Source organism: Dendrobates tinctorius, unplaced genomic scaffold, assembly GCF_039654945.1.
Source record: "Dendrobates tinctorius isolate UK_male_01 unplaced genomic scaffold, ASM3965494v1 ptg000111l, whole genome shotgun sequence".
NCBI classification, from domain to species: domain Eukaryota; kingdom Metazoa; phylum Chordata; class Amphibia; order Anura; family Dendrobatidae; genus Dendrobates; species Dendrobates tinctorius.
Window position 1 is genome coordinate 42054961 of NW_027361779.1, and position 23105 is coordinate 42078065.

Genomic DNA, 23105 nt, shown 5'->3' on the forward strand with positions numbered 1-23105 from the left:
AATTCCACCAAGGACAGCAATCCCATCTGCAATGAGTTTGTATGTTCTCCCTGTGTTTGCGTGGGTTCCTCTGGGTTCTCCGGTTTCCTCCCACATTCCAAAGACATACTAATAGGGAATTTAGATTGTGAACCCCATCAGGGACAATGCCAATAATGTCTGCAAAGCGATGTGGAATTAATAGCGCTATATAAATGAGTAAAATAAAATGATGGTTTCAATGGCTATGCATTGATTTTTAGGCTATGTGCACACGTACGCAGAAAATTTCTGCATAAAAACCGGACTCCTTCCCAGAAAACGCGTATTTTTACCGCGATTTTTGCGCGTTTTTGCCGCGATTTTTTCCGGAGAGTCCCCAGGCCCATAGAAAATTGCCAGAAATGCGGAATTTACCGCGAAATTAATGAGCATGCTGCATTTTTTACCGCGAAGCGGTTTTCTCGTGGTAAAAGACGCATCAATATGCACAAATGAATGGGAAGCTTCTTTTAGGCGTTTGAGCGGATGTTTTGGTAAAAACGCAACGTGTGAACACAGCGTTACATGCAAAACACTATGCAATATTTTTTTTCTTCTTTTAAAAAAGGACTAAAATAATTGGGCAGTCTGTATGTTTTTCAATAAATTGAGGAAAAATTGGAGTGGTCTGATGAGGATTCTGCCCAAATGCGCTATTCAGAGTCAGTGCTGCGTCCCCCCACTTCTTTATCACTGGCTTCAAAAACCCTGCCAAATAATGCTCGGTTCAGATCAGTGTATAATACCAATGATATGCTCAGTTATAGGAGCAAAACAACTAAAATCGATGTCACTTGATTGACCCCCATGTATATAATATAGTTTATACACAGGGTAAATGAGGTAATGGTAATTACACCATATGTTATAGCCGCTATACTATAATACCTGCATATGAACAGGCAAACCATTACCTCATTTACCCTCATTATTGTATGTACTTTTATCCTGTCACAGCGTCAGTTTGGGGCAGTAAACCTATTACTCAATACGCTGTCAGCCTATCAACTCCCACATTAGTCCCACATACGAGGCTTTGCATGCATTTCTATTTCTCTACAGGTAATTATTTCAGCTACATCGTGTTCCTGTTCACCCTAGACATTAGGACACTTGTCGCATATGACACTTATCTGTTATATTGATTCTAGTGCCTCTTCGCCTTCTTGAGCCGCTTCCCAGGAGACGTCTGTTTTACTTTAATACATCTAGTTACATATTCACGTACGAGATGATTGCTCAGAACTCACTTTGACTCATATAACCTCCATTGTTCTTTACATCTCTATAACATGTTGTGTTCATCTTTTGTATAAACCTATTTTCTATGTTCAAACCTTCCTTTTCAGTACCACGAGTTTGTGTACCCATTACAGCATACCCTACAGCATATGGGTTTTCCTATACAGCTCCTTTTTTAGGTATTTCCTCCGATACTCACCTCTTCATCCGACCACCACCTCACGTGTGGTGTTACACACCATATCATTCCAGAGAACCTCACTGTATCCTTTTAATACTCAGATATACTTGTTTTCTCCACCACCATTTTCCCGGAACACAATACTGTTTTCCTTATTTACCATCACAGCACGGACTTCGAATCACAGCCCATGGAAGCCAAGGAATTTCACTGAGCTCACTTGAACCTCAATCTTCGGCATTCTAAACTTAAAAAATAATTCATTGACCGACTTATATGTATCTTGTAGTACGTTATGCGATGTTTTGTAGCATCCTATTACTATTATTGACTTTATGTATTATCTTGGATGTTAATTGCAATCTTTTTTGCTTTTCTCTTCTAAAATGTACTTCAGCTAAATCAACCATGAGAAACTTATTCTGATGAAGGTCTGTTTGACCGAAAATATTCAAAAGGAATGTGTTGAAGTGGATGTGATAACAATAAAGTAACTGTGAAATCGCCTTAGTTTTTGAGTGCCAAGTTTTTGATATTTTCTACAGTTGGTTGGATACCCGACTTGTACACCTCCCTCTCGCTCATTGAGTGCCATGTTTTTTTCCAACTGTTTATGGGCATGTCATTCTGTGCAGAAGTAAAAGGATGGATGACATTATATTTAAAATTTCTGTTGTAAATGATACCCAAATGAGGCTGAAATGATCTTGTAGTGTCAAAACTCTTCCCAAACCTCTACTCAATTTCACACCTAGCCCCACACCTTTATCTGCTTAGTGGTCAGCTCCCAGGATTGACTAGTCATTCGGCTATCAATCAAGCAGAGGAAGGTTGGGTGCGGAATAGAGTCAGGTAGGCAGAAGCTTTGGAAGTGCTCTGACCATGGCCAGAGCACTTAAGCCTCCGTTGCATACAAATTAATCAGGGTGGATAAAAATCTTGATTTTTTTAAAAAAATCAAAAAAATCAATTTTTTTTATTTAAATCAGATTTTTTTGATTTAAATCATTTTTCTTTTCATAGACTTTAACCATCCCAGTAAAATGTCTGTTAAAAAAATAGGTTGTAAATTAATTGCCAGACTTACCACTAGTACTAGGCTCCTGGTGCATAAGAAGCTGTGGGGGTTCATTGACATTAGTTGTATCACTATCAACATCTTCATTTCCCTTCTGGTTGCAGTTTTCATAATGTGATTTCAAACGGCAAACAAGTCCTTGGATATCCTTTTGACAGTATTTGCACTTTGCTCTTGCACCTTTCTTTCCAAGATCTGCTGCTGGCATCTCAACAAAATGAACCCAAATAGGGTCTCTCTTACGACCTGCTGCCATGGCTCACACAGATCACTTATGAAGTTTGATTGTTACTACAGCCTGAGCCAAGCACTGCTGATGTTACTACAGCCTGAGCCAAGTACTGCTGACTATCCAACAAGTTTGGGCATGTCAACTGAATGCAGGGAAAAAGAAACTAAACCAAAACTGAAACCAAGCTAGAAGTGTGGAATTAAAGGGGCAGTATGAACAAAATGTGGAGGCTATTAATAGTTTATACAATTAAGACATGCTGCTTTTAAACACCTACCTATTGCCATATAGTAAAACAAAAAAGATTTTTACTTACTTTGGGGTCCCCCCCTCACCCTGGCGTTAGATCGTTGCCCCTAGTTTCGTCCGTGTAACTATGGGCGCACATGCACACTGCTCTCACTTCTCATTTTAATCGTGATTTATATTAAAAAAAAACCTTTTGATTTAAATCAGTGATTTAAATCATGATTAAAATCATGATTTAAATCGATCCGATTTAAATAGAAAAAAATCTTTTGATTTAAATCGTGATTTAAATCATGATTTAAATCGGCGTGATTTAAATCAATCCACCCTGAAATTAATACAACAATTTTTCAGTTAGAGACCAACAGATTAAGTGAATAGACGTATGGATTATATTATCTTTCAGAGTGCAACGTGACTATATAAACAATTTGGATAGGGGTAGGGTAAATTACACGTTTACAATTCAAAGGACAGTCCAACAACAACTTATTACTAAATAAGGCCATACTTGCAAATACGAGGGAAGGTTAATACACTACATCCCAGCAGAAAGCTGCATGAGGAAGGTGGCACAAGTGCAAGATATGGATGTGGCACAAGTGTAAGATAGTAAGTTAGGCCAGCTTCACACATCCGTAAAACATGGTCGCCTGACTGACCTGGTTCCTTTCCTGAGCCAATTGCCAGGTATATTAAGTAGTTCGCTCAGGTCAAGAGATCCAATCAGGTATTCTGATCCAGGTATGGTCTGTGAACACAATGTGTGAAACTGGCCTAATATTGCTGCCTGCTCAGGGCTTTAACCTAGTCTTTCATGTTGTGTTCAGGCACCCGTTCGGTGGCCCCATCGGGGCTCAAGTCCGAACCCCATGCAAAACAGGATTCAGACATAAGCGACGATTGGGCCACACACTAGAATGGTGCCCGCAGAGCGAACGTGTGCTCTGCCATATATAATTTTCGAGAGTGTACACCTACTGGAGGCAGACACTCAGACGCAGTAGACTATACCTGAGTGCCCGCCTCGAGTAGGCGTACAAGTACACACCCGAAAATGATGAACGTTAATGTGCAAGTTTGCTCTGCCAGCACATTAATGGTTGGATGCATCAATCAAAAACACAACTATATGTGTTGAGGGCAGTTTTTAAATTGATAGTTATTGGTCCCACAATTTTGCCAGTAAATGTGTAATTTTACCTGCATAACAGCACAGTAACACTACAGTTATATAAAGATCATACCTTTATACCAGGAGTGTGAGCAAAATAGGCCTCAGGACTTTGGGAATGATAAAGTGCACCATGGCCAACACAACCCCAAGGTGCTCTAATGGTCAGGCTCCCACAATTGAAAAGGTCACCAGATCGATATCGATATTTTGCAGCTTCATTGACAATCTGCAGAATAGAAATAAATGATAATTAATCCTAAACATTTAAAGAAATATAGATTATCTCATACATTACAAAAATAAAAATGGTCACAATTTTTACACAAAGCTAACATCCCGTAAAACATTATAACATGGCTAGAAGATGCCAAGCAATACAGGGAGTGATTAGCGATCTATTTTATAATGTCAAGCTGTGTACTTAAAGGGGTTGCCTGGTCCAAACAGATAAGTCTGCCGTCACTCTGTGTGACGGCAGACTTATGAATCCCCCTAGTGTACGCTGCGGGGATTTGCCAGTTTCAGACCAGGGATCGGACGGTATGTATGCGTTAGGGCTCATACTCACTTGCGAGAGACTTGCACGATTCTGGTGCGAGTCTCTCGCATGAAAACCCGGCACTGCCGCGGACACTCAGACCGGAGCATGCGGCTACATGTATTTCTATGTAGCCGCGCGCTCCGGTCCCAGTGTTGGCGGCAGTGCCATGTTTTCATGCGAGTCTCTCGCTAGTGAGTATGAGCCCTTATACACAGTGGTTGCAGCCTCGCTATGGAGCAAGGCCACACCTAGTCTGAAACGTCCATGGGCTAGCTGCGTCTCTAGAAGGGCCGCGGCCCAGCTCGATGAAAGTGTATGGAGTGAGGCCGCCAACTGGCCTGGTGTATGTACAGCTCATACATGCCCTCCGATCCCGAGTCTGAAACAGTCGAATCCCCGCAGTGCACAGTGCATGCACTGGGGGGGGGTGTGATTCATAAGTCTGCAGTCACACAGAGTGACTGCAGTCTGATTTGGACCAGAAAACCCCTTTAATTCCTCTCAAGAGCAACAATTGGAACCAGAATATGATAAAAATACGATTTTGTCTCCATTCTTTGTGTTTTTCCATTTTTTTTTATGTGTTTTTGTCTTTATATAGTCAATTTATAAATTGCACTACTTTTTCTGCTATCCCTTTCAATCATCCAAAAGGTATAATCAATAACTACCTCACTACAGAATGATTATTTCCCCACTTCCCTTGAAGTTACATGTACATATGCCCACATACACAAATTATGCTACCATGCCGAAGTATCAGCACCTTAGATGTTTTATGAAATCTTTAGATCTATTGAAAAAAAAACTGTATGCTTAGATGTTGAATTGGCTGAACTCCTCAACATTGAAATTACAACACCAAGAAGGAAAAGTCATTGAATTATATAATTACAGAATCTATAAAACTATTATGGTCATGTAAATGAGGTAACAGAAACTAATTTTTTAAAAACCATCTCAATTTAAATCAGTAACAATTATAAGCACCACTTGCAGAAACATACGCACTTAATTTGATTAATATGAAAAGGAATGTATTATAGGGAGTATGAGGAATGTTCTGCCACGCTGTATCACTTGGGCACACAAATCATCAAGATCCGCTGCTGGCAGCTCTCTTTGTAATTGTTGGCCAATGAAGTACCAGATGCAATGGGAGACAAGTCCAGAGACGCTGTAGGCCCCGCAGACTGCTCACAATTGCACAAGAAACATGCTGTCTGGCATTTTCATGTTGAAAAATGGTTGCCATTACACTCTGGAGAAATTGGTGTACCACTGGTTACATAATAGATCCATTCTGGATTGCAAGCAAAACTGGACATCACATACCAAGCATGAAGCATTAAATAGTGTCTACACAAACCATCAGAAGGTGTTTGCATGATCCACTGGGCTACGAATCAGACATCCAGCTACAGGTGTCCACTGCCCTTAGGCTACCACTCTCAAAAGCCATCATGATGCAGACCAAGATGGAAACGAAGGCTGGAATGGAGGTCTAAGATTTTCAGTAATGAATTACGGTTTTATCTTCTTGGATGCAATGATATACAGATTAGTCTGGAAAACATGTGGCTAGCACCAGGAAAAGGCCTTCATAAGGGAACGTCAAAGTGTTCCAGGAGCTGATTTTCAACACAACAATGCCAGGCCACATGTTACGCATGCTTTCTGAGCAGTCGGCGTGGCCTAAACATGGTATCATGGCCTGACTTGTCTCCCATTAAGCACATCTGCAACGTCATTGATCGGCAACTGCAAAAAGAGCTGCCAGCAGCAGATCTGGATGATGCGTCCAAGTTTATCTAGCATGGCAGAACATTCCTCAGACAATCATTATTAAACTCAATGATAGCATGCCAAGGCTTGTAAGTATTCTGCTCACAGAGCTCATACACGTTACTGAGCGAGTCAAGATGTTTGAATATTTTGTTTCCATGTTTGCATCATTTGCATGTCATTGACATATCATCGATCCTGTGATTTCATAAATTCAACAACTGTTTCTTGTTTGTGTTGCAATTTTAATGTTGAGAAGTGAGATATATATTTTATCGTTGGATCTTTTTTTTTTTTTTACATGCATGGAAAGTGATAGAGGTGGTGCCTTGCTGCATGAGAATATTCATTAGACTCAACAAGGCCAAGACTATGTAAGAAAGTCCATATTTAAATATGTGAGCAGGGAGGAGTATGTCATAATTGACAAATATCCCCAAAGCCCAGGAAGCTCCTGAAAAAAAATGGAGACCTTCTGAACACGGGAAACATTTAGAAAATCTCCCTGAGTTGCCAAAACCTCCCTACAAGCAGTTCTTTGAAAGTTTCCTTCTGTATCATGCAGAGATACTAAGTCTTTAGACAGACCCGGTATGGAAAAAAAAAAAAAAAGTGGAACACACAAAATATGCGGAGAATTCGACATCTCAATAACGCTTGTGCCTGGATGTTGCCAAGTATGATTCTATATACGGTAAGTGGGCTGTAAGCTGCTAAAGGTTCAATAGCAACAGAAACAGAAATAATTCTTTTATTCAATATATTGATTATGCCTTTTCACAACTACAAAATTTCCAATTCATTTTAAGCGGAACATACATGTTAAAAGAGTAACCGTCCTTTTGAAATCAAAAGTATTATTATGTAAAAATATCTCTCATGCTATGCCCCTGAATGAATAATTGCTCCTCAAAGTACTTCCTGCACAAAACAACCCCCACACACAATGCTCCTCAAATTAATGTCCCCTAAAGCCCTTCTCCATAATATTCCTCCACACTGTCTCACTCAACAAAGTCCCCACGACACGGAGCCTCTCCATAATAACCACCCACAGTGCTCTTCTCCATAATATACTCCGCCATGTTGAGCCTCTCCATAATATCCCCCACCCTCACAGCGCCCTATTCAATAACATTACCCCACACATGGGCCAGATCCATAATATCCCCACCCTCCCCCACACTGCGCCTCTTAATATCCCCTCCCCCACAGTGTTCCTCTCCATAATATACCCCCACCACAAAGCTTCTCCTTAATATCACCACATGCACACATAGTCCCGCTCCAAAATATCCCCCCAAACTGCCCCTTTCCACAATACTCTCCACACTGACCCTCTGCATAAAGTCAACGCCACCTCACTGCCCCTCGCTATTCTGTGTCCACTTTCAAAATCACCCCCCCCACTATAACGTGCCTGCCCACCCCCATCTAAAATGATTCCATGTTATCTACGGCTCCTCCATCTAGCACTTACAAGGGCCCAATGGAGTCGGGAAGACACAATTCACTAGAATATAGGAAGGGAATGGTGTCTCCTGAACAGCTCCATGTGCCTCACAACATCCCTTGGGGTGCCGTATTTTGTGCACGGCTGCCATAGAATATAATGGTCTGTGTTACAGGACATCTGCAGTCTATCTTACTTGAGCAAGATGGGTTTGGACGGATCAGAGTGGATGGCAAGTACAGAAGGCGGGGGCTGGGAAGGAGGCTGATTACCCAGAAAATATATAATACAAGATATCTTGTATCCACCAATACTATTTATTTATGCAAAAGTTTATTGAAAGTGCAGTTACTTCACAAGCAAGTCCCATACAAAAAAAAAAGGCTCAAAATCCCAAAACCTCTTAATCATCAAAATGCATCAAACACAAAAAAAAACTGTAGTAAATTTGCTTGTACAATGTTAAGAAATACAGCTGAAAACTGTGTAATAAAATAGAATATAAATCCTCTAATGTACTTTTGCATCTGTTTTATATTAACTATACAACTAACCACAAAGTTATAATGAGATATCAATTTCCTGTGAAACTTTGCTACTGTAATTAAGAAAACTCATGTCCATTGTTACAGACTACATGGAATGTATTCTAAGAAATTAAAGAAAAAAATAATAAAAGTTCATTAATTTCACATAATTATCCTCAAACTCAACAAAAAAATCTATCAACAGTATAAAACACACAAATAGAAGTTAACAAACTGTAAATATCAGACCATATTAAAAGTGTTGTCCCGTTAAAACAATTTATCACCCATCCATAGGATAGGTTATATCAGTGGGGGTTCAACTGCAATGATCGGAGCAACTGTGCACAGGTGCAATCTACGCGCCCTCAATTCCCTTTGGGGTGGCCAATTGCTTCACTCCGCTTCTTCTGGCAGACCCCAAGGGAATAAATTGAACAGCTGACCTGACAATCCATTTTGTGATGGGGATAAAAGTTCCCCATTGGGATTAAAAGATCCGCATCCTTCCAATCAGTGCCAGGTCTCAGCGGTGGGGGCACTAACCGATCAGCAAATTATCACCTATACTGTGGATAGTAAATGGTAGGAATTAGTCCTACCGGTATTGTTGTTTCCAGGACTCCATCATGACAGCACCACCAGGAGGTTGTCCTTATCATTGATAGGGACAGGAACACAAAAAAGGTTAAATAGCCCCTCCCCACTACCACCCTTCAGTGATTTTCCAAGTACCACACCAGGATGGAAGCAACACTATTTTATTGAACTTCCCCTCTACACAGGGGAGGGTATATAAGGAGTGCTGTCATGATGGACTCTGTTGTGAACACTTTTGACCTGACTTGTGAGTTTAGGCTCCCTCTGGTGGTTGCTGCGGGTAATGGAGCTGGTCGGGTTGACAGAAGTCAATCACCTGAAGAGGATGATTGGAGGTCAGGTGTTACAGACTGGGAAGATTTAAGTCAGCCAGCTTCCCTCAGTTTTTGCTGGTGATTTGGTTTTCTTCCTGTGCATTTTGAAGTCCGCTTGCCCCCTGCTTGGTCCTGCATCATTCAGATAAGTTATTTGTTTGCTGTAATCTTTTTGCATTTGATCCAGTTTTTGCCTTTCTCTGCTTTCTGCTTTGCTATGTGGGTTCAGCATTGTTCGCTGCTGGGACCAGTGCTGGACCCCGGTCCATACGCCACAGCTTATGTCAATCTGTTCAGTATTGCTGTCCCCTGTTATATCAGTATCTTTTGTTTTGCTTCCAGTTCACACCAGAATTCTGATCTAGTGGGGGAGAGGTCGTGTGGCCTCAGTATTTTTGCATATCAGACGTGTTGGCTTTTTCTTAGAGTTTTTTGCGTGATTGCAGACAGTATCTTTCCTGTCCTGTTCTATCTAGACAGTTTGGGCCCCATCATTTTCTTACTCTATTTTCTGCCTGTGTTTGTGCTTCATCTTGCCTCACCGGCAATATATGTTTGGGGGCTATCTATTCCTTTGGGGTTCTACTCGGGGAGAGTTTAGCTTTCCGCTTTCTTGCTTTAGGCTTAGCTAACTTTTTGACTGTGCCGAGGCATCTAGGGCATCGTAGGTACGTCCCACAGCTAATTCTAGTTGTGTTTTAGGGGTCTGCAATCCTCTTAGTTACCAACCTTTCTGGTTGCCTAGCTTATTCTACGGCTATCCTCCTCGGTGACCTAATCATAACAGGAATCCTGGAAACAAAATTACCGGTAGGACTAAGTCCTACTTTCCAGGACATCCCTCCTGACATCATCACCAGGAGAAATACCAAATAACTCCTACTGGGGCGACATTACTGCTTGGAGGACTTTCCTCCCAAAGGCTGTCTGTTGATTTGACAGAACGTCCAATTTATAATGTTTACAAAAGGTATTTAATTTAGACCAAGTTGCTGCCCTGCAGATCTGGTCCATGGAAGCCCCAGGGCTTTCTGCCCATGAAGCCGAGATTGCTCTCAGCGAGTGAGCCCTGAGGTTTTCTGTCGGAGTCTTCCCGCCGATACATATGCTGCGCTGATGGTTGACTTTATCCATGTGGCTAAAGTAGCTTTTGAAGCCTTCTTCCCTTTGTTCTTTCCAGCCATCTGGATGAAGAGGTTAGAGTCCACTCTCCAGCTCTCTATGAGTTTCAAGTATTGAAGAACTGTCCTTTTTACATCCAAAGAGTGAAGAGACAGTTCCTTCTCATTGTTGTAGTTTTGGCAGAAAGAGGGTAACAGTATCTCTTGATTCCTATGGAAGTCAGAAACTACTTTGGGAAGGAAGGTAGGATCCAACTTTAAGACGATACAGTCCTCTTGAATTTTTAAATATGGGTCTCTTATGGATAGGGCCTGAATCTCATCTATGTATCTCGTGGAAGTTATTCCTACTAGAAAGACTGCTTTGAACATTACTGGTCTTAGGTGTGCCTGGTCTAGTGGTTCGTATGGATCTTTGCGTAGTTCGATCAGAACGAAGTTGAGCTCCGGGGGGGGGGGGGATGAGCTATGAATTGTAAGCCTAATAAGCAGAGTAGCTTTAATGAAATATTGTATCAAAAAATTAATAAACTCAAGGAAATTGAAATCGGTGTGTGAACATGTATTCCCTTTAAAAACAGCCTTTAATGATTAGATGATTAGTGTGACTGATCATGAGTCATTTGCACCCCATGCGTTTCCCTGTCAATAGCACGGTTCATCAGGAGGTTAACATAAATGGTAGGAATGCCGGATGCCATGATGGATGATGACCGTCATCATCATCCATTCATGGCATCCGGCATTCCTACTATCTTTGTAACCTCCTGATGAACTGTGCTATTGACGGGGAAACTCGATGGGGTGCATCGGACTCATGATAAGTCATACTCCAGATTATTTACAATGTCTTTTTAGCTGTCATATATGGGCTTATAATTACTTTTACACCAAGTATTTTACATGCATTGTGGAATATCAGTCATGATTTTGGGTGTCATCTTGAGGTGTACCTAATTCTCCCTCAATTCTAAGTCAATTATTTAAACTTTCTAATCAGGTGCTATGCTTGGGCCTCTAATATGTGATAGCTTTTTATTATATGGCATGTTACATTGTGGAGTATTAGTCATGATTCTGGATGTTAATTTTGATTATCTGTATGCCTTATAAGATACCGTTTGGGAATTTATATAGAGATCATAAGTTATCAAGACTCTCTTCATCTCTGCTCTATAATATATGGTTTTCCCACCTGTATTGCTAGGGTTGTAATAGTGCAGTGAGGGACAGCCTATGATGAGTGGGGGCGCCAAAAAAAAAAAAAAAAATCATTCTTTAGGGTGCCAACCTCCACAGTCAGGTAGGGGCATAATTAGGCCTACTGTAGGGTATCTGTCAGGCTAGCCTTTTATAGGTTAATTTTTTTGGTATTTTTTGATATATACACCTTTTTTCACTGAGTTGGTGTTTTTTAATAATTGAATCATTAAAGGCTGTTTTTAAAGGGAATAGCTTTAATGAATCTCACCACCCAGGGATGATTGGCTAGTGGAAAGTAAAAAAGGAACTCCGGGCTGAAATCTGTACTTTCAACGCAATAGGCCTCAGCTCTTTATCAAAGCCAACCTGAAGAAGTCTAGAACCTGAGAGATATCTAGACCCTGAGTGATGGATACTGGTACTGTACTCTGTGAACAGAACTTCTTCCAGACCTTCCGATATATTGCTGAGGTTACCAGCTTCCTGCTCTTTTGTATGGTAGAGATGACTAGTTCCGACAAACCTTTTGACCTCAGGATCTCCTTCTCTGGATCCAAGCTGACAGCTGTAAAATCAAAAGATCCGGTCTTGCTGGTAGGGGAACTGAGTCTTCCAATGCCATCCACTTTAGTCGAGAGAACCAGCTCCTCTTAGGCCAGTAAGGAACTATCAGGATTACGGATGCCCAATTCTTCCTCAAGACTCTCGATATTAGGGCGAGCGGTGGGAAGGCATAAGCAAGCCTCATGTCCCAGCTCTGTGCCAAAGCGAATACCCCTGTCGGGATGTCTCCTGGATTTAAAGAGAAAAATTCTTTTGTTTTTGTATTTTTCCTTGAGGCGAATAAGTCGATTTCTGGTGTCCCTCAGTGCTGAGTTAGCTGGACAAAGACCTCTTCGTTTAGCAACCATTCTCAAGGTTGAACATTCTCTCTGCTTAGGAAGTCTGCCACCTGATTTTTTGTGCCTTTCAGGTGTACTGCCATGATTGATTTTACTGTGAGTTCTGCCCAGGAAAATATTGTGTCTGATAAGTCCTGTAAGTTACAGTGCCTCGGACCTCCCTGATGTTGAAAAAAAAGCTACTGTGGTCGAGTTGTCCGAGAAGATCCTGACGTGTTGATTTTGTAGCTCTTTCTGGCATCTTCTCAGTGCTTTGCATAGTGCGCCTTTTTGGCAATTAATTATAAAATTAATGTAGGGCTTCTCTTTTATCTCGATTCACGAATATCCACGTTCACACGCTTGGTTGGTCAACTGTACGCTACTCACGTTGGTTTCTGACCAGAAATAAGCCTGTTGTTGGACAGGGCTTATGTCGAATGAAGAACTGGTAGCAGAATACCGTATTGTTTTAGTGAGGAACTCTGGCAGTGACGGCCGGGAGATTTAAATATATCTCCCCAGCCTGGAGTGGTGATATATATCCCCCATCACTGGGAGCACGTTACTAACTCGAATCTATAAGGGAAGCCTTTCCGGTGACTATTTGCCCTCGGTGCAGGTCCCTGACTGACATGGGGCAAATGGTGGAGCCAGAGAGCCGATCCCTTCTGGGTCTTTCTCTCCCCTCCCCTGAGGGGAGCGAAGTTGATGCCCCCCTTCCCCTGTGAGATCCCTTTTACCCCCTTCAGAACATGTGCCGTTGATGTATGTAGCAAGTCGGAAGCGGATGTATGGAGCGGGCTCAGGAGGGGAGTTCACCCTCATATCTGGCAGATAATAGCTGTGTGTTACAGCCAGAACCTGCCTCTAACAATCGTCTACAAAAGCACCACCTGCAATTGTTAACTTGTTCAATGCCACTGCCAAGCTCAGACAGCGGAATTAACCATGCCCCATTCATGGGGGTGCATCATTCTATGCACACATCAACGCGCCCGTGATGTGATAGCGGAATGTGAATCGGCTGTCAGTTAGTTGGTTACAGCCTCCGCTCTCTACTGTATACACAGAGGTGACGGAAACTGTGCCGTGCCACCTCTATGACTGGAGGCTGAACGCTGCTGGGAGGAATAAAGTTAATTTTCTACCAGCAGTGGGGCTTTAAGTGCCAGAGCTGGGCAGGTTCAGAATGCTATTAACTCGAAGATTAACCCCATATCTGCAGGTTAATAGCGTGTTTTTCATGTGACAGGTTCCTTTTAAGTTAGAAAACAGTTAGTGGATGATGACTAACAAGACGGGAACATAGGAGTATAGAATTGTCTCTGTAAATTACAAAGAAATCACTCATTCGTTTTGCATACTGCATCTAGCTTGCTGAAACATGCTTAGTTTTTAAAAGTAAGTGTCAATTGCTTTCTCTAGGATACTTAACCCCTTAGCGACAGAGCCAATTTGGTATTTAATGACCAGGCCAATTTTTACAATTCTGACCACTGTCACTTTATGAGGTTATTGCTCTGGAATGCTCCAACGTATCCCACTGATTCTGAGATATGACTTGCGTTTATTAATGAAAAATACGGAAATTTTGCAAACATTTTGAAACAGGGATTTTTGTGAGTACTCACCGTAAAATCCTTTTCTCCGAGACGCTCATTGGGGGACACAGAGACTGTGGGGTGTGTGCTACTGCCGTCTGGAGGCCGACACTAAGTATACAAAAAACAAGTTAGCTCCTCCTCCGCCGCATACACCCTCGCCCCGATAGTGAGCGGAAACCAGTTTAGTGCCAAAGCCGTCGGAAAAGCTGACAGCAATTTAGCTCTACCGCAGAAAATTATATGTCTGAGAAAAAAAAAAAAAAGACTACCCTACAAAATAAGGGTTTATACCCATCAAAAATAAACAAAAGCCAACTGGCTATCAGGGTGGGTGCTGTGTCCCCCAATGAGCATCTCGGAGAAAAGGATTTTACGGTGAGTACTCACAAAAATCCCTGTTTCTCCTTCGTCTCATTGGGGGACACAGAGACTGTGGGACGTCCCAAAGCAGTCTCTGGGTGGGAGCAACTCATCAATCTACACCGCATGCCTACCTGTTCAAAGGTGTGCCACTGCTGCCTGGAGAATCTTCCTACCCAGGCTCGCATCCGACGAAGCCTGCGTATGTACGTTGTAATGTTTAGAGAACGTGTGCAGGCTTGACCACGTTGTCGCCTTGCATACCTGCTCTGCCGAAGCGCCCAAGAGGCGCCCACTGCCCGAGTCGAGTGCGCCCTTATTCCAGGTGGAACCGGCGTGCCTCTAATACGGTAAGCCTCTTGAATAGTAAGGCGAATCCATCTGGCTATGGTCGACCGTGAGGCTGCGAGCCCCTTCCTGCGCCCTTCACGGATCACAAACAACGAATCTGTCTGGCGAAAAGGCGCTGTCCTCGACACATACCTCCTGAGGGCCCTCACCAGGTCCAGCGTGTGGAGCGCCTTCTCAACTCTGTGTACTGGAGCTGGACAAAATGAAGGCAAAACGATGTCCTCATTAATATGGAACGAGGACACCACCTTCGGCAGGAACGGCGGAGGTGGTCTCAAGACTACCTTATCCTTAAAAAAAAGTCAGAAAAGGTGCTCTACAGGATAGGGCTGCCAGCTCCAAGACCCGCCTAATAGAGGTTATCGTTACCAAAAACACGACCTTCCTGGTAAGGTATGGCAATCCGACCTCCTGCAATGGCTCAAAAGGAGCTTCCTGCAGGGCCCCCAGCACCAGATTAAGTTCCCAGGCGTCTAAGGGAGCTCTAAAGGGGGGCACTAGATGCGAGACTCCCTGAATGAAAGTTTTGACCTGCATAATGCTAGCGATCTTTCACTGGAACAGAACAGACAAAGCCGAGATCTGTCTCCTCAGGGAACTCGGAGCCAACCCTGCGTCCAGGCCTGACTGCAGAAAGGCCAGAATGTTGGGAACCGAGAAGGACAAAGGCGCAACCCCGTGCTCTCGACACCAGAGAAAGAAAACCTTCCAAGTACCATGATAGATCCTCGCCGATGGCGGCTTCCTGGCGTTAATCATCGTGGCTACCACCTCACGCCCAAACTCCGCCTGGGTCAGGACCCAGGACTCAACGGCCATGCCGTCAAACACAGGGCCCCTAAGTTCGGGTGGTAGATCGGCCCCTGGGACAGTAAGTCTGGCCGTTCCGGTAGACGCCATGGCACGTCTGCGAGGAGCTGTACCAGATCCGCCTACCAGGTTCGACGGGGCAAGTCTGGGGCCAGCAGAATTGCCGGAACCCTCTCCCTCTTGATCTTCCTGATTACCCTCGGGAGAAGAGGCAGAGGGGGAAACAGGTACGGGAGCCAAAACTGGCTCCATGGAAGAACCAACGCATCCGCTGCAATCGCTCGCGGGTCCTGAGACCGGGCAACAAACCTGTCTACCTAGGCGTCCTCTCTGGAAGCCATCAGATCCACGTCCGGAGTTCCCCACCGTTGGCAAATCTGCTGGAAAACCTCGGGGTGCAGGGACCATTCTCCGGCCACGACCACCTGCCGACTCAGGAAATCTGCTGCCCAATTTTCCACGCCTGGTATATGGACCGCTGAAATTACTGAGTGGTGCCTCTCGGCCCAACAGAGTATGTGTTCTATCTCGCGCATGACTGCCCTGCTGCGTGTGCCTCCCTGGTGATTCACATACGCCACTGCCGTGGCGTTGTCTGACTGGACCCGGACTGGGCGACCCACTAGCCAGTGCTGAAAATGCTGCAACGCCAACCGCACTGCTCGAATCTCCAACAAGTTGATCGGCAGAAGGGCCTCCTGGGGAGACCACTGCCCCTGTGCTGTGTGATGACGAAACACTGCTCCCCAACCGATAAGACTCGCGTCGGTTGTAACCACCAGCCATTGATCTGGAGGAAAGGGTTTCCCCTGAAGGAGAGCGGAGTCGCGCGTCCACCATTGCAGTGCCCGCCGGACCTGAAGGGACAACCTGCACTGATGATCCAGGGAGAAAGGACTCCTGTCCCATGCTGCTAAAAGAGCATGCTGCAGGGGGCGAAGATGAATCTGCGCAAACGGGATTGCTTCTATTGCTGCTACCATCCTCCCTAGCACCCTCATCCCAAATCGAATTGTGTGAGGGCCTGGCCGCTGAAGACTCCGAACCCCCCGCCGGAGCGCCTGGGCCTTGTTTTGAGGGAGAATTACCAACCCTTGGGAAGTGTCGAAGATCATCCCTAGGAATGGAATACTCTGAGCCGGGGTAAGACATGACTTCTTCCCATTGACTAACCATCCCAGGCGGGATAGGGTATCCAGCGTGATGCCGACATTCTCCTCGCATGCCTGAAAAGACGGTCCTTTCACTAACAGGTCGTCCAAGTATGGCAGCACTACTATTCCCCGAGAATGAAGAATGGCCATAACGACAGCCATCACCTTCGTGAAAACCCTGGGTGCCGTGGCCAACCCGAACGGCAGAGCCACAAACTGGAAATGCCGGCCATTTATCGCAAAACGAAAGAACTTCTGATGCGGAGGAAAAATAGGGATGTGCAGGTAGGCATCCTGAACATCGATTGAGGCCAAATACTCTCCCTGCTCCATGGCCGATATCACTGACCGGAGGGATTCCATCCGAAAGTGCCTGACCTTGATGAACCTGTTTAGGAGCTTTAGGTCCAAAACCGGTCTTACTGTTCCGTCCTTCTTGGGGACTGCGAACAGGTTGGAATAAAATCCCTGGGCCTCTTCGCCCTCTGGTACCGGGATAATGACCCTGTTGTACCGAAGAATCCTGATGGCCCCTAGCAATGCCTCTGCCCGGGATTGCAATTTGGGAAGACGGGATTGAAAAAATCTCCTTGGAGGGTGTCCGATAAACTCTATTTTGTACCCGAATGACACCAATTCCGCCACCCATGCGTCGTGTGCCACCTTGACCCAGACGTGGCGGAACCTGAGCAGACGACCGCCTACTCTGCTGTCCTCGGGTACCTGATGCCTCAAGTCATTTTGTAGAGGGCCTTTGGGACCTAGCTCCCCTTGACCTGGGTGGACGGCCCCGCATCCTCCCCAGCGGGTTGGCTCTATACGTGACCTGGCGCTCTCTGTCTTGGTTGTGACGAGCCGGGGAAGTAGAACCGGCCACTGATGCCCATCCTGGGGCGCGAAATGCTCGAAAGCGCTCCTGTGGCTGACGAAAGGGTGGTCTGCTCTTCTGCTGTGGGAGAAAGCTACTCTTTCCCCCTGTGGCATCTGAAATAAGCTTGTCTAGCTTCTCTCCAAAAAGCCGATTACCCTGATGAGGCAGAGATGTTAACGACTTTTTAGAAATCGAATCGGCCCGCCATAGCCTTAGCCACAAGGCTCTCCTAATGGCGATAGCGTTTGCTGCGGCTAGCGCCACGCAATTAGCTGCATCCAAGGATGCATTAGATAGTCTCCTGCCATCGAGATCTGATTTGCTATCTCAGACACCTCTACCGGCAAGTCTCTGTCCTGCAGGACTTTGTTCAAAGACTCCGACCACGACATCATGGCCTTGGCCACCCATGTTGCTGCGAACGAAGGCAAAAGCGCTGACCCCGATGCCTCATACACCGAGCGGGCTAGACCCTCTATATGAGCCGATCCGTGGGGTCCTTAATGGAAGAACCACTAGGCACCGACAACAACGATCTTGAAGCCAGGCGTGACACTGGGGGATCCACGATCGGAGATTCTGCCCACTCTTTACAGAACTCTGGTGCAAACGGGTACCTTGTCTCTAGCGTTTTCTGCCCTGAAAAACGCTTGTCTGGGCGTTCCCTGTGCCGCTGCACCGTGTCCTCGAATTCTGGATGAGTGCTAAACACCCTATGTGGGCGCCTGGCCTTTTTAAAAGATATTTTATGCCCTGCGATCAGGGAGACGTCCTCCTCAATACCAAGAGTCTGATTGACGGCCTCAATGAGACTGTCTACTGTCTCCCGACACCCGGGAATATCCAGATCCAAGGCTTCCTGCCTGTCCTCATCCGAACTCTGCTCGCTCTCAGACAATGGTGATGGAGAGCGAGACGCCGCACTCACAGATGCCGAAGCACCGGAGGGGCCCGGAGACGCCATATGGGTTCTTTCCCTGTACGTCTCCTTAGAGAGGGTACGGCCCCCTGCAGGCCGGCGGCTCATGTGAGGTGGATGAACCTTCCCAAACCGGAGAGCCGTTGTCTCTACCCCTATCCGGGGCCTGAACGGTCTCGATCGCCTTCGTAAGTGAAGCCATAGACTGAGACAGTGATAACGCCCATTCCGGGGGCTCCGACCCCCTGGGCTCCATTGGCGGGGAGGGGTCCTGGGCACGTTCGGAACTACAGGCCTCACATATCTTAATAGTCTGCGCTCGCGTGAACACAGCCCCACAGGAAACGCATGCGGTATAAAGGAAGGTGTGTTTCTTCCCTTTTCCAGACATACTGCGGAACAAATGGCCAGAAAAAAACCTTTTTCTATTTTTTTTTTTTTTTTCTTATGGCATCCAGGGGTATGAGGAGAAGGAGGACAACCTGCCCTAGTGTGGCCAAGACGGGGTCGCATTTACCCGAGCTCCTGCTGTCTCCCCGTGCTCCTGTGCTGTTGCTGCTGCTCGCTCCCAGCTACTGGTCTCCCTGGGTAGGCTGCGATGCTTCCTGACCACGGCCTACCCCATTCTGACACCGGGGCCTCCATTTTATCCAGCACCCGCCCAGTATCCAGGGGCGGCGCTGGATCTAACGTCGCGTCGAGGGGCGGGCGCCGGATCTGACGTCACGCTGGGGGGCGGGCCTTCCCCCTGCGTCCTAGGCTGACGCCGCGGGCTAAATTTCGGCCCTGCCCGCCCGCTGCACCGGGGGGCGGGCCTTCCCCGCGACCTAGGCAGAAGCCGCGGGCTAAATTTGAGCCCTCTTCCCCGCGGCCTACCTCGCCCCGGAACTGGCGCTCTAAACGGCGCCTACTCAGCCATGCGTGCTCCTTCCCCAGCCCGGCCACTGCAGAGGGCCGTGGCAAGGGAGAAGGGGAACACGCCGCTGCCCCTGCCGCGCTGAGGAAGCCCTCCTGCTCTACCTGCAGGCAGGAGAGGGGAGCAGCTCCAGCCCCTGGAGAGTACGCCGCAGCCCTGGCCTGGAAACCTCCCGCTGCCAAGGAGCCCTGCTTACCCTGAGGTAACCCATATCTTCGGACGGTGCAGGCACCCTAGCTCCGTCCGCCTTGGCTGGGCGAGGAGAGGGACCGTTCGCCACCACGCAGTACCGCCACCTGGCGTTGGTGTCGCCGTGGGGCCGCACAGACTAGTCTTGTGCCTCTGTGCAAGCCCATGGTTTCGCTACCTAGGGGTGGACAGGGCTAAGTCTGGCCAATTGTCCCATGTCGCGGGAGAGAGAACGTGGAGGGACACTCGCACGTGGTCGCCCGTTGATGGTTTGGGGAAATCGGATCCTTTCAATAGGATCCGTTGCCCCTGTCATATCTTCTTTAAAATAAAAAAGAAAAAATAGATGTCTGGGGAAAAGTCCCAGAGATGTCCCTCGGTGCGGGAAAGGATACGCGGAGGGATACTCGCGCGTGCTCGCCCGTTGATGTTTGGGGGAGATCGGACCCTTTCAATAGGGTCCGTCGCCCCTGTCGCCTCTTCATAGTAAGAAAATGTTAAAAAAAAAAAAAAATAGTCTGGAGAGACCCAGACTGCGTGTGCCTCCATCAGACACTAAGCAAAAACTGGTTTCCGCCCGCTATCGGGGCGAGGGTGTATGCGGCGGAGGAGGAGCTAACTTGTTTTTTGTATACTTAGTGTCGGCCTCCAGACGGCAGTAGCACACACCCCACAGTCTCTGTGTCCCTCAATGAGACGAAGGAGAAAGTTTAGCAATTTTCAAACAATTTTTGTGCCCTTAAAATCAGAGAGTCATATCGCACAAAATAGGCAATACATAACATTTCCCACATGTCTACTTTACATCAGCTCAATTTTGAAAACATAATATATTTTTTTGTTAGGACATTATAAGGGTTAAAAGTTGTGAAAATAAATAGAGGAAAGCTACTGATCACAAACACAGGGATCACCACCAAAAATTATTTTTATTGTAGAAAAAACACACCATAGATAAAAACATTAAAAAGTCATACAATGACATACCAAAAGCACAGAAGGCCCATAATAGGGTCAACTGTGCAGGGTGCCAATATGCATGGTGTCTGTACTTCCAGTATCCCTAAACTTTTTCCATTGGCATTTTTATGGCTTTTATTTGGCACGGTGTATATTTATTTTCTTTAGGAATAGCCTTGGACTATATAATCCTGCTATAAGCATCACTGCATTATAATATATATCATGTCCTGTACTCATTTATCAGCTCTCATGTTTTAGGGTGAGCTTTGTTGACCCTATTATGGGCCTCCTGTGCTTTTGGTATGTCATTGTATGACTTTTTAATGTTTTTATCTATGGTGTGTTTTTTCTACAATAAAAATTATAATTTCTGGTGGTGAGCCCTGTGTTTGTGATCAGTAGCTTTCCTCTATTTTCACAGTGTTGTTTTTACTGATCACAGGTGTATCCCCTATTTTCATTTAGTGGTGCCCTCCTGTTTCTAATTTATTAAAGGGTTAAAAGTTGACCAGCAATTTCTCATTTTTCCAACAAAATTTACAAAACCATATTTTTTTTTTAGGGATCACCTCATATTTGAAGTGAGTTTGAGGGAGGTGGGTCAACAGAAAATACCCAAAAGTAACACCATTTTAAAAACTGCACCCCTCAAGGTGCTCAAAACCACCGTCAAGAAGTTTATTAACCCTTCAAGTACTTCACGAGAACTAAAGCAATGTGGAAGGGAAAAATGAACATTTTCCTTTAACAAAAATTTACTTTGTAACCAAACTTTATTTTCACAAAGGGTATCAGGAGAAAATGGACCAAAAAATTTGTTGTGCAATTTCTCCCGAGTACGCCAATACCCCATATGTAGAGGAAAGCCACTGTTTGGGCACACGGCAGGACTCAGAAGGGAAGGAGCACCGTTTGACTTTTTGAACGCAAAATTGGCTAGAATCAATGCAGGCGCCATGTCGCATTTGGAGACCCCCTGATGTACCTAAACAGTGGAAATCCCCCAATTCTAACTCCAATCCAAACACAGCCCTAGCCCCAACCCTAACCCCAACACACCCCTAACCCTAATCCCAACCCCAATCTCAACACAACTCTAACCGCAACAAAACCCTAACCCTAACACAACCCTAACCCCAACCCTAGCTCTAACCCTAGCCTCAACCCTAACCCTAGCACAACAATAACCCTAGCTATAACCCCAACTATACCCCCAACCATACCACTAACCCTAGCCCCACCTAAACCCTAGTTATAACCCCAACTATAACTCCAACACTAACCCTAGCCCCTACCTTAACCCTAGCTATAACCCCAACCCTAGCTCTAACCCCAACCCTAATGGAAATAAATACATTTATTTCATTATATTTACCTAACTAAGGAGGTGATAAAGGGGGGGTTAATTTCCTTTTTTTTATTTTGATCACTGTGATAGGGTCTATCACAGTGATCAAAATGAACTATTAGCCCTCTGTGTCTGTACAGTTACACACTTAACATTATGGCTGATCCAAACAATCAGGGCATTTGTTACCATCCACTTTCGAGTCTACCTTTTTTTTCCCTCATAGATTGTAAGCTTGCGAGCAGGGCCCCCATTCCTCTTGGTATCTGTTATGATCTATGTGATTATTGTTATGCTGTAATTTATATTGTCTGTACAGGTCCCCTCTGAAATGTAAAGTGCTGAGGAATATGTTGGCGCTATAGAAATAAAATTTATTTTATTATTATTAACCGATAGGAAAAATGTCTTATTGTTGCCGGGTGCCGGTTGGCAGATCTCGGCGGGTGCACTGCGCAAGCGCCTGCCATTATCTTCTAGGAAGCCGACCCCAACGGCGGGGGAAATCACCGGGGGAAGCAGGAGGGTTCAGAGACACTTTAGGTACCGGGGGACCCCATTTCTCTCTCCTCTAATATGCTAGATCACATCAGAGGAGAGAGAAATTAAATGGGAAATCAGACATTTTTTGCCGGTCACCGTTATTCCGTGAATAACGGTGATCGCAACACTGGAGATGGTAAAAACCAACCCAAGTTATGTTCTCCGGGATTTCAGCTACCCTCGGTAGCTGAGACCCCGGAGAATTTCCGACGCTGAGGGGCACAATACACTTATTTCTCAGCACCGTTAAATAGTGGAGCTGAGGAATAATTACCCTTAACTGCTGCCATTAAAAGACATATCAGCAGTAATTAAGGGGTTAAAAGAGGTTTTCCCACAAACTTCATTTGAATCAACAGATCTTGGAATATTAATTTCTACAATTGGATGTGTTAAAAATGTTCCTGTGCTGAGATAATCTCATAAAAGTGCCCCTGCTGTGTACTGTGTAATGTCTGTATCTCATCAT

At 45.3% G+C, this 23105-nt stretch overlaps 1 protein-coding gene across 1 annotated transcript in view; it reads right to left on the reverse strand.

Moving 5' to 3' along the window:
- Window positions 1–23105, reverse strand: part of BCKDHB (branched chain keto acid dehydrogenase E1 subunit beta) — a 318960-nt gene that overhangs the window by 185364 nt on the left and 110491 nt on the right. Inside the window, exon 5 of the mRNA XM_073589685.1 lies at window positions 4251–4406. Coding sequence (XP_073445786.1) covers window positions 4251–4406 — 156 coding nt within the window. The remainder of the gene's footprint in view (window positions 1–4250; window positions 4407–23105) is intronic.